This window comes from Neomonachus schauinslandi, chromosome 10 (assembly GCF_002201575.2).
Source record: "Neomonachus schauinslandi chromosome 10, ASM220157v2, whole genome shotgun sequence".
Taxonomy (NCBI): Eukaryota; Metazoa; Chordata; class Mammalia; order Carnivora; family Phocidae; genus Neomonachus; species Neomonachus schauinslandi.
In genome coordinates this window covers 104,229,965-104,242,215 of record NC_058412.1, presented here as the reverse complement: position 1 = coordinate 104,242,215, position 12,251 = coordinate 104,229,965, and the positions used below count along the sequence as shown (strand labels likewise).

Here is a 12,251-nt window from a genome sequence, read left to right as displayed (position 1 = left end):
TCTTTTTCTTCTTTTTCATGGCTTCAGGAAAAGATTTCCTCTTTTTTTTCTCACAGTTACCACACTATTTATCCTTTGCAGAGGCTTGTTTCGTTTTGCTTTGCTCCCTATGTTTTCTCCTCTTTCTCGTATTTTAAGTCTCCCACTTGTGCCAGTCCCATTCATTTCTCCCTTCCTTCACATCAACGTTAATGGCTGCTATTGTTTTTATACATCCTCCCACTTATCTCACTAGCAATCATTTTTGGGCCCTAAACCAACATTAGTATCCAGACCCACTGAGTTCCCCAAGTCCCTGCCAATCCTGGGGATTGAAAGATGTGTTTCACAGTGAAAGCTCTGGGTGAATCCTGACCAGCTACTAATGGATGGCCCATCAGGATGTAAGTAGTGATGAGTGGGGGTCTAGAGTCAAATGTCATTTCTGGCCACTGCTCTTCCACTGAGTAGCTGTGTGATCACTCTGAACTTTCATTTTCTCATCTGTCCAATGGAGGTAAGAATAATCCTCACTTCACAGAACCATAAGGAGGAATAATGAGATAATGTTCACAAATCATTGTTTTTAATGAAGGCTTTTTCTTTATTTTTATTTTTTTTAAAGATTTTATTTATTTATTTGAGAAAGAGAGAATGAGAGACAGAGAGTACTAGAGGGAAGAGGGTCAGAGGGAGAAGCAGACTCCCTGCTGAGCAGGGAGCCCGATGTGGGACTCCATCCCGGGACTCCAGGATCATGACCTGAGCTGAAGGCAGTCGCTTAACCAACTGAACCACCCAGGCGCCCAAGACTTTTTCTTTAGTAATACCTGAATTGACTAGGAAATCTTGACTTCAAATATAAATGTGTATTGCAGTTTTTGACATCCTGCTACAGCTTGATGGAGCTCATTGCCTTCGTTTTGATGATTTCGATGAGCACCGTTTGCTGTTGCAACCTGTAAAGAAGCCAACCTTGAATTTTCTCCCTTCTATGGTCAGCCAGCTGAAGTATATGGGCCAGGAGTAATTACAGTGTCAGGAAGTAAATCTACTGAGTTGTGGTAGTATTCTCTGTCTTCCTCCAATATTCTGGCTTTAACAAAGGATTACTTTTCTTGATAAATAAATGACTTAACTTTCCTAAAAACTTTATATTCTCCACCAAATAAGAAATGACAAATAAATAAAAGACTTTAGTAGTGAAATAAAGAATGAAAGAATTGTTAAAATGTGTTCTTATTTGTCAATTTTTCTGCTCACCATTGGGTAACCCTAATAGAGTGGATGTTGTTCTTTTCATATATATATGGTGGCTCTGCTTCTGGAGGTGTATATATATATATATATATACACACATATATATATGTGGATAGAAATTATCTTTATCTTAAATTCTATTGTTTTAATTATGAGCAGAAATGAGCATATTTCCATGTGTGTATTGGCCATTTATATTCCTTTTTTTTTTTTTTTGGACAGGAAGTAGGATTTATTGGTGGGCATGAATAAGAAGAGGGCAGTGCCAAGGCTCTCTTGAGTGCACCATTTGTCCAGGGGGCCATGATTGGGAATGTATTTCACCCCACAGCCATCTGGAATGAGCTGCTTTTCAGCCACCATGTCCTCAGTTCATGTGTATTAAACTTATTAAAGCCCCACTTCTTGGAAATGTGGCTCTCCTGGTGGTCAGGGACTTGAACTTGGCCCTGAATAGGGCCTTAATCACATGCTCCTTGTTCTGCACCTCGGTACTGATGGATATGGTGACTTGGCCGATATAGACCCTGGTCACTGTGCCCTGGGACTTTCCAAGGGCACTCTGAATACCTGTCTAGAGCCTAGATTGAGGATAGTACCATCAAAATTGAATGTCCATTGGAAAGGGCTGTCTCCAGGGTCCCTTAGGGCAACCGCTACAAACAACGGGCTGCATACACTACTGTTTGCAACCAATGCACACCAGGCCCCCAGGGAAGAGCATAGTCAGCTTAACTGGCTGCAGATTATAGTTTTTTTTTTTCTTTTTACAAACTGCCCATTCACATCCATCACCTACTTTTCTGTTGGATTGTCTCCTTTCCTTTTGACCCACAGAGTTCCTGTGGTATCTCTTCATTTATTATTTGGGGAGGTTGGGCAAGTTAGAGAATGTGAAATACACTTATATAACCATTCATGCATCAAAATTCATTGAAGGAGGCGCCTGGGTGGCTCAGTCGTTAAGCGTCTGCCTTCGGCTCAGGTCATGATCCCGGGGTCTTGGGATCGAGCTCCGCATCGGGCTCCCTGCTCAGTGGGGAGGCCTGCTTCTCCCTCTCCCAATCCCTGTGCTTGTGTTCCTTCTCTGTCAAATAAATAAAAAATAAAATCTTTAAAAAAAAAAAGTCATTGAAGGCTTCCTGTGGTCATACTGGTGGGGGAATTCCTGTGGAATAAGCCTAAACATCGTCCCTGCCTTCAGGGGCTTACAGTGGTTAAGAGTACTGGTTGTGAAGTGAGACAGATCTACTAAGAGTATGCCCATCTTTATCAGATAGCTTTGTTGCGTAACAAACACCTCAAAACTTATTGCCTTAAAATGACAATTTGTTTAGCTCTTGATTCTGTGGGTAGCAATTTGAGCTTGACTCAACTGAATGGCTCCTCTAATCTTGGCTGGGCTCATTCATGTGTCTTGGCTGGAGTCATTCATGTTTCTCTGGTTCAACTGTCCATCACCTAAGGGCTCTGCTTCTGGAAGTTGGCTGACTGTTGGCTGGGTCAAGACAGGTGACTGATCCACATCTCTCATCATCCAGCAGGCTACTCTGGGCTTGTTCATGTGGAAATTGAAAAGGATTCCACTTGAGAGCAGGAGGAAATGGACAAGGTGTTTTGAGAGGTCTTATAAACTTCTTCCTCCTTCTTTGGTCAAAGCAAATCATAAGATTTGTTCAGATTCAAGGGATAGGGAAATAGATTCTATCTCTTGTTTAGGCAAGTGATAAGATTTGCCCAGATCCAAGGGATAGGGAAATAGATTCTATCTCTTGTTTAGGGGACCTGCAAGTGATATTACAAAAAGTGTGAATACAAGAAGTGGTGGAGAATTAGGGCAATAATCTACACACAGCCCTCATAATTTGGATGTGAGATGCAATAAAATAATCCAGGGAAACTTAACATGGTACCTAGTCATCATTCTTTACCAAAAGACTATTTGCAGAGGATTTAAACTGAGAAGACATGACTTCCTTTTTTAGTTATGTAACATTAGCTAAATCATTTCACCTCTTTTAGTTCTGTATCCTCATTTTTAAAACAAAAAGTTTGTTCAAGAATGCTTGTAAAGTCTCCCTCTGACAGTAATGCTAGTTTCCTTTAATTATAGAATCAGAGATGACCCAACTCTCGGGCCTATTAAAATAATAATGAGGGATTTCAGTTTAAAGCAATAAACTTTGGTTTTTCTTTTGTGTGTGTACACAATATATCTTAATGTACTTTTATGTGTTAATTGGTAACTATTTAGGTAACATTAAGGAAGAAGTTAGGAACCAGAACCATCCCCAAAGGCAAATAAAATAATAGTTTTGACTTGCGTCAACTTAAAAAACTTAGGGAACAGAAGGGATTCTGCTGGAAGGAAAATTCCAAAATAGAACCCACGAGTCTGATCATTTCGTTTGTGCCCTCTGGAATTACAGGACTCATTGCATTCCATTTGACAAGTCAGGGATGCTGAAGTGATATATTTTGCATTAAGAAAAAAAGTAACTGACATGCTGTGGTATTTGTCTTCACAGGCAGCTTTTCTGAGTCTGGATTCCAAAGGGACTGTTGAAATATTAAGCCCATGATTTATTGCCCTATTTTAGTAACAAAGCACAGGACAAATCACATATCTCTCAATCAGATCTCCTTTGCTAATTATTTGAAAACCTCCAGTTTGAATATTATTGCTACTTTCCCACATCTGAGTGGTAACCAATATTTATTTATTTTATTTATTCTGAATTAAATGGTCTTGACATATTTTAAAATTACGAAGCCTTACCTTAAAATTGTAGTGGTTTGGTGGTTGTTTTTTTAATTGATTTAATCAGATATGATAATATCAATTAACTTGATGAAATGCAAACATTTTCTCATTGGCAAAACCCAAGCATCATTAGCATGCCTTAAGTAGAGCTCCCTTTATCAAATTTCTTGATTTTTTAAAAGTCTGAAAGTATTTCCAGTTGATAGCCTCATAAAAGAATACCAGAAATATCATTCAAGGGAGTATGCTACATTGATCTATTTATGTTTCCCAGAAAGCTCAAAAGCTGACATTTACCTCGGCGTAACTTAAAAGTGAAAAATAACTTTAAATGTTACAGCTTTAATGGGCCAGCTTATTGACATTGAGCAGGAATCTTGGTCATATTTTCATTTTCATTTATTTTTTTTGCCCAGCAAGGAAAAAAATTCCAAGGATCCTTTAACATTTAGACTCAAATAAGCTGCTATAAATTCTATGTAGCTATGCAAATTTAAAAAATAATTTCATAAGAATGAAAGAATATCTCAGACAATGATGGTTGCCCTTTGAGTCCAACATTTTGTCCTCCTGAAAAGAAAAGAGAGCTAGTGAGACTATCAGCCCCACGTGGACTGAGCCTGTCTGTCAGCTCACAGTTGGACCATCAATATTAGCGCAGTATCCAGCACACCATAGGTGCTCAGTTAATATTGGTTGGCTGGCTGAATGAATATTTCTCAATTCGAATGGCCAGGATACACCTTGCATTTAAATCGTCAGTAATGTGTTTAGTCCATAGATCATTACTTAGTTTAGAAGCATAATAAATTAATTCTTTGTAGAAGAAAAAAAAAACAAAAAACAAATTAGAGTGAAAATTCAGAGTGGATGCTTTGATTAGCAGAAAAAAATGTGGTATCTTCTCTAGATATTACTGGAAGGGGGAAGGAGGATGTGTTGTGCCTGAAGTGTGAACGTATTATACTTGACTTTTGCCCATTTTCCAAAATTGCCCTTCTTAAGAAGAGACTAAACAGGCCAACTTCTGTCCACATGTTTTTGTTGTTGTTGTTGTTGGGGTTTTTTGTTTTTTGTTTTGTTTTTTATCCCTTTTGAGTTAGAGTCAAGGAATTATTCTCTTCCATGGAAACCATTCTCTCACCCTCAAACGACTAACCCAAGTGAATTTCAGCACGGAGTTGAAAACAAGCATGAAATTATATTCCCCCAGGGCTTTTCTTTTTCACTCCTTAAAAGGTTTGGAACATCTAACTAAGAGTTGTCAAGAGTGGTAAACAAATAAGCCCAATAACTGAAATGTGTCTATTCCTTTGACCGGAGGAAAGAATTGTACTAAAAGTTAAAATTAAATGTTGTTTACTGCATTTCAGTTTAACTATGTACTTTCTTGGTATTTTTTTCGCTGGGAATTCTAAACTAATTTTTTCTTCTTTCCTATCCTCGGTGAGTTTTGTGAGTAATGCATGATTGAATAGTTCTTTGAGTAGAGCCTGTCTGCTAATAAATACACCAAAAATGAGTGTATCCTTAAGTTAGTTAAAAAGCACTCCAGTTATTATGTGAAAAATCCCTCTTCTTGGTCTCATTTTCACATCTCATGCAATAGAAATCCTGGACCCGATATTCAGAGAGGTTCCTTTTTCTTATTTGGGGTTTTCTATTTCTATTTTTTGTCAAGATTCTCTTGGTTGCAAGTGACAGAAATCCATGTTGAACTAATATATATACTAGAAAAATGCACAGGGTAGATCACATAAGGAAAGATTGACCATCCACACCATGGAAGGGAAGGGATGGAGAAATGGATGCCAGAAATCACTGGCAACCCTTTCTATGTCTGTCTGCCTGTCTGTCTACCTGTATCTCTCCCCTTTTCTCTCTGTTCATTTCTCTTTCTCTCTCTGTCCTTTTCCCTCCCCCCCCCCTTTCTTTCCCCCCCCCCCCCGCCCAGTCTCCCTCTCTCTCTCCTACTTTTCAATGTGTATTAGCACTATTATTTTCCAACAGCATACAGGCTTCCCCCTGTCAGAAAATATAAGCACCAGCCCCATCTAAGTTACATTTCCATCTCCAGTAGCAGGTTGGGAAAATCTGGAAGAAAGCCTTATGAGGGTCATGTGATTGGCCAAACTTGCAACCTTAGGCCAATCACCTGTTGTTCAAGTCAGGTTATGCCTGGTCCAACTTGGATCAGTGTCTCCCCTGGGACCAGTTACCTTGGTCAAGGGATAGGGATAAAGAATACAGTAGCTCCCATGGGACCCACATTGGGCACAGAGCCAGTTCTCAGAAAGCAGAACTTCTTCCTGGAGAAGTAGTGTCGGGTAGAGAAAACCATAGGCGAGCCCCAACTCTCTTTTTAGTGTAGGAAAGGGATAAATTATTGATGCATATGTATATATAATCCCATTGCCAGTTTTATGGGAGTCTGACAATAGTGGCATATTATTAACAAAGACATAATATTAATCATTCTACCTCCTGGACCTTAAGTTGAGGAAGAGTAAAAGAAAACAGTAAATATCAAAAAGGCAGAATTACAGTAAGAGTGACAGTCTTTTGGAAATAGCTGGAAAGGGCAGAATGCTAGAGGGAAGGGTTTGTCGTATGGAAGAGTGGGGGAGACCAAGGTTAACTGAGCACAATGGAAAGACAGTCACATATCTGTGACATATTAAACATATTAAACACAGAGATGTTTTCCTTTTTAAAACACATATTCTTTGTGATTCTACAGAAACAGTTTTCATCAGTTGCATGCAAAAGCCATGTTTTTAAAAACATACCTGGATTTCACAATAAGGCATTTGTTTCAAAGAAACAAAATTTGGCTTGTTAAGTACCCAAACCATATAGTTTTGAAAGTATTTCCAATAAGACAGCCCATGGCTTGGACATGATGCTTCATTGTTGCCACCAAGGTCAGGATCAGTATAGTTTTAAAACATAAAAGATTCATTCACAACATTTTCTGAGCATCTATTTTGTGTAGAGCCTGGGGTTCCAAAAAAATTATTAAGAAAAGGAGTTTGCAGTAGTGACATTCTTTTAGGGAGCAATAATAAAATAAGAACACACAAAGGTCAGTATCGATAATTGGCATCTTTTACAAAAGCCAGTTAAGGGGCCAAGCCTAGAGTTATCTGGGCAGTCAAAGGGGAGTATCACCAAAGGCTGGTTTAGTTAGAAAAGAAAGGGGCATGGACAAGTGGATCCCTCCACTAGTACCCACTCTCTTAGTTAGAGCAGCCCAGCGTAATGGAACTTTCTGCACTCATGGGAATGTCCTATATTGTGCTGTCTCCCATTCAAATGGAAATATCATCAAGGTGGAAGAATAACATGAGAGAAATTATAGAAGCAGGTGTGTGCCTGGACAGTTCAAAGAGCAAAATACTGCCTAGGTTATTGGGTATGATGAATGCTAGCCAAGAAAGGAAATTTGGAGCCAGAGCATAACATATTTGGGGATAGAGGGCCAGTTAAGGCTTTGGTACATACAAGAAGGAAAAATATTTGGGATGGAGTGGCAGGAGTAAGGAGAGACTGAGGGCAGGAAAGGTAGGAAAGGAATTCTCAGAATCCAGACCAGAGTTCACAAAAATCTGCATCAGAATGCCATTAACACAAAGCTGTGAGATACAGGTCACAGGAGCAGTTCACAAATCTCCGTGACTTGCTAGATGTGGAAAGTACACAAGAAGGAACTCAAACATAATGTCCACTTTTGAACTAAAGGCTGATAATTATGGGAAAATACAATGACTTGTCTTCTGTGCGAGACAAATCCTAAACTTGCTTGTAGAAATGTTGAGATGCTGGTGAGCCACCCTCAGGTAGAGTTGGTCAAAGGCAGTAGGCGATGCTGAAATGAATTGAAGCCCCTAACAGTGTTGAAGTGACTGTGGTAATTGCTGGAGATACTATAAATTAAGAAAAGAGACCTTTGTGTGAGAGTGGTTGGCAACAAGAGGATAGGATAAAGTCATGATCCCCAGCTGCATGCCAAAGACACCCTGAAGCACCATGTTGAACTCACAGGGGCATGATGGGATATTTTACATTTTTTTACAGAAACAGCAACATCTGTTGGACACTGTGCAAAGTACTACTATTAAGTTTGGACCTAACTGTTTCACGAATAAATAGAGCTGTCCTTTTATTTCTTTTAGCCTAAGGGTACCATTAAAAAATTACTGAGATCCCAAGGACACTGTGAACTAAGAAACACTATGAATCTCTGGAATAATATAAGTTAAGTCCTGAGAAATGGCCAATAAGTCTAGTAACAAAAAAGTTTTTGTAATCTTAAAGCAAAATCAGGTGAATTCCAGTGGTTGAAGTGGAAGTGTCATGGTGGAAATGAAGAATATGGGGCTGGGGCATTGAAGCTTTGGAAGCAGCAACTGGTCTTCCATTCTAGGGGTAGAAATGAAAGGAAGGTCCAACGTGGAACAAAAGTTCAGGGTTCTTGAAGGGTAAGGGAAACACGGATGGGTTTTTTTTATGCAAAGGGAATGTGTCCAGGGCAGACGACATTTTGAGAGGAGAAAATGAAATGGTAGATCAGGTCCTGCCACAGGTTGGAGAAGACAGGATGGAAAACAAGGGCGAGAACCTTTCTCTTGGAAGGAAGGGTAAGGAAACCAAATTAGGGACCTACAAAGTGGTCTAGTAGGACTTGTATGTGCATTTTTCCTTTCAACTTTTACAACCACCTCAGGAGGGAAACATTATCCTTATGTCAGATGTGAGGGAGCTGAGTTTGAGGTAATGAAGAGAATGTAGATAAAATGCCAAAGATCTTTTGAGACAGAAAAGAGGGAATTTGAGGGAATGTCTTAGTCTCTTACCATAGATTAAGTGGCTTAAACAACAAACACTTGTTTCTCACAGTTCTGAAGCCCAAAGTCCAAGATGAAGCCAACAGCTCTGATGTCTGGTGAAAGCCCAGTTCCTGGTTCATAGATGGCCATTTCCTCATGGTGTCCTCACATGGCTAAAGGGGCAGTAGAGCTCTGCAAGATCTCTTTTATAAGGGCACTATTCCTATCACGAGGGCTCAAACTTCATGGCCTAATCACCTCCCAAAGCCCTACCTCTTAATACCATCACATTAGAGGTTAGGATTTCAATATATACATTCGGGGGGGAGGGGGGACACAAACATTCAGTCCATAACAGAGGGCTTCTTCTAGATTGTCTCTATCTTTCTCAATAATCTAGACAGTGCCTCTCAAACTGTAACATGAACACAAATCTCCCAAAAATCCTATTTAAAATCAGATTTGGATTTAGTTGATCTGGGGTAGGGCCTGAGAATTTGCATTTCTCTTGTGTTCCCAGGCAATGCCAATGCTGCTGCTGACATGGTTATGCTACACTTTGAGTAACAAGATCTAGAAAGCCAAGTCATTGGCTCGGAGTTTGCAGAACAGTGCCAGGTGTTTAGGGTACTTGAGACATGTTTGTTGGATTGTGGCTAAATTGGGTGGTTTAGGTAAAGGTGTGTGTTCCGGGAGCAAAGGAAGCGGGAACTCTTCCAGAGAAAAGTGAAGCGCAAGTGCAGATGGTCTGAGGGAGGGACAATGAGGAAAGCCAGGGGATGCAGCAGGCAGGGGACCTCTGTGGAACTTTGAGGGAATGTGGTGCTGCCAACTGTACAGGAAGGTGACACCAAATCAAAATAAAAGTCAGAATTGGGTGGGGATAAGGGCTGTGGGAGCTCAAGCTCAAGCGTCTCCATGCCTGGATGGTGAAGTGGCTGAGGATGAGGGCTGGAGGTGGAAGGAAAGCAAGAAATGTGAGTAGATGCCGGCATAACCAATAAGAGAATATTCTGGAGTCAGGTGAATGATACAGATGACAAAGTAGAAACAGAAGTATGAAGGCCGTTGAATTCAAAAGCATTGCTGGGAGATTCAACAATGGTCTGCAGAACGAGGACAGGCCCATGGAGACCTCCAAGATCAGGCAAAATATCCAAATCACCAGAAATTTTGAAAATACTGATTTCCAGGCCCTCCCCCTAGACCTTTGGAGTCCATAGGCCTAGGTGCGGTCCCTGGAATCTGCATTTTTAGGAAGTTACCCAGGAGCGGTTCTGATGTTGCAGCCAAGGTTGGGGATAACCCTGTTAACTCGTCGGAGTGAATGAGAGAGAAGAAAGATCTTGAGGGAAAGGAAAGGCGCTGGGTGCATACCCTCAACTGGAATAGAGATTGTGGGAATCCTCGAGGAAATTTCCAGAGTCTTTGCACACCGACATTTTATGTCTAGACAGCTTGATAAATGGCACTACAAAGCTGTAATATTTCATGATTTCTTTAATTGTGATGGTCATGATCAGGCAGTCTCTTTTGAATGATCAAATAGGTTTGCTGCTGACCCAAGTCCCAGTTCATATTTGCTCAGATTTAATCCACTTCACAGATGAATGCATCAAATTTCACATTAAGTTAATGTGCCTTCTTTATTGTAGTTCTCTGAATTTCTCCCTTAAGTTTTTATTCTCTTACATAAGAAGGGTTTTTTAATTTTTATTATTTTATTTTATTTTTAAAGATTTTATTTATTTATTTAACAGAGAGAGACACAGTGAAAGAGGGAACACAAGCAGGGGGAGTGGGGGAGAGAGAAGCAGGCTTCCCGCTGAGCAGGGAGCCCGATGCGGAGCTCGATCCCAGGACCTTGGGATCATGACCTGAGCCGAAGGCAGACGCTTAACAACTGAGCCACCCAGGCGCCCCAAGAAAGGTTTTGGTTTTTTTTTTTTTTAATAATTTATAAAATCATAATGAAAAGAGCATGGGGTAGTGGTGAAGGCCACAAGCCACGATGCCTGATTTGTTGGGTTTGTACCCAGCTCTGCCACTTACCACCTCTGTGGCTGGGAGCCCAGAACTTGAACCACACATGTCAATGTCTTCATATGTAAAACAAAGATAAAAGCACAACCTCACAGTGCAGCTCTTAGAATGGAATAGGAATTGAATACACTTAAAACTCTTCAAACTGTGCTGGCCAGATGTAAATTAGCAATGAAAGTGCTGGGACTCTGATTAGATTGCCTTGTCCCTGTTGCAGCAACCACTTATATTAAACTGGTCAACTTACCCTGCTGTATCTGAGAATCTCCATCACTGGCAAACAGCAGTGGGGGGCTTTCAGAGGAAGCCCACACCGTCTGCCTGGGGCTCTAGTCAGAAGGATGGAGTCCAGTTACCACGGCTGCCTTAGTCATGACAGAAGGTTCTATAGGTTCTTCATGTGGAAAAGAGAAAAAGATGGGGCTGGAGGGCAAAATGACCCTCATGTAACTAATAAGCATTTACTGAGCACCTACTGAACACTAGGAGGTGTGGAGGGCCAAGGATATGCAAATCCAGACACAGTTGCTGCCCTCTGGAAGCTTGGTTTGATAAGAAAATAGATGCAAAACAGTAAAAGAATTGCTTTCATGGCATGTATGAAAATTCAATGGTACCATACCATAGAAGAGAAGTTCTGATGGTCTTTGGAAGCTACCTACACAAGGACGCAAATATCGATTTCTATCTAAGGTGGGCAACTCATGGTCCTCGAAGCAATTAAACATGAATTAGGTGGAAACCAAGAATTCCAATTCACAGTTGATTATAACTTACATTCATACCATCTTCATATGATTTTGAGCTTCAAAATTGTCTATATCTCCAAGAGACAAAGGCATTGATCATCCCATTTATAACCCAGAACTTGTAAGTTCAGAAAATGTAGCACTCTTGACCAAAATCATATTTTTGATGTCCTAGAGTGGGGACTGGAAACTGAGCCTCCATGTTACTTGTCATTGTACCGAGCCAAGCTGCAGAAACCAGCACAATAATCTAAGGAATCCCGTTTAATTTAAAAGGAGAGAAGAAGAAGAAGACTTTCATATTAAAACCTAGATAATGTGATGGTTTTAAATCATGTCTCCCTTGCCTGGTAGATGCCTGGTAATTTTAACTATTGTTAAACATCAATCAGAGCTTTTCTAACTCCAGATACTGCTGTCTGGGGGATCCAGGGGAGAGGGTGCTTTGTTTAAGATCATGTAAAACAGCAAACACATTTTCTTTCCCCAGCTTATTCAAAAATTGACGGATGTTGCTGAAGAATGTCAGAACAATCAGCTGAAGAAGCTCAAAGAAATCTGTGAGAAGTAAGCCTGCATTCTCTTTACAATGGGTTTGTGTCTATAAACGTGTTGCACACAAACTGC

General features: G+C 40.3%; 1 protein-coding gene and 1 pseudogene across 1 annotated transcript in view; one reads left to right on the top strand and one right to left on the bottom strand.

Annotated features, from left to right (window-relative positions):
- PLCB1 (phospholipase C beta 1) overlaps positions 1-12,251 on the top strand; it is a 679,194-nt gene that overhangs the window by 579,866 nt on the left and 87,077 nt on the right. The window contains exon 28 of the mRNA XM_021688914.1: positions 12,115-12,191. Coding sequence (XP_021544589.1) covers positions 12,115-12,191 — 77 coding nt within the window. The remainder of the gene's footprint in view (positions 1-12,114; positions 12,192-12,251) is intronic.
- On the bottom strand, positions 1,866-1,984 carry LOC123326104 (annotated as a pseudogene).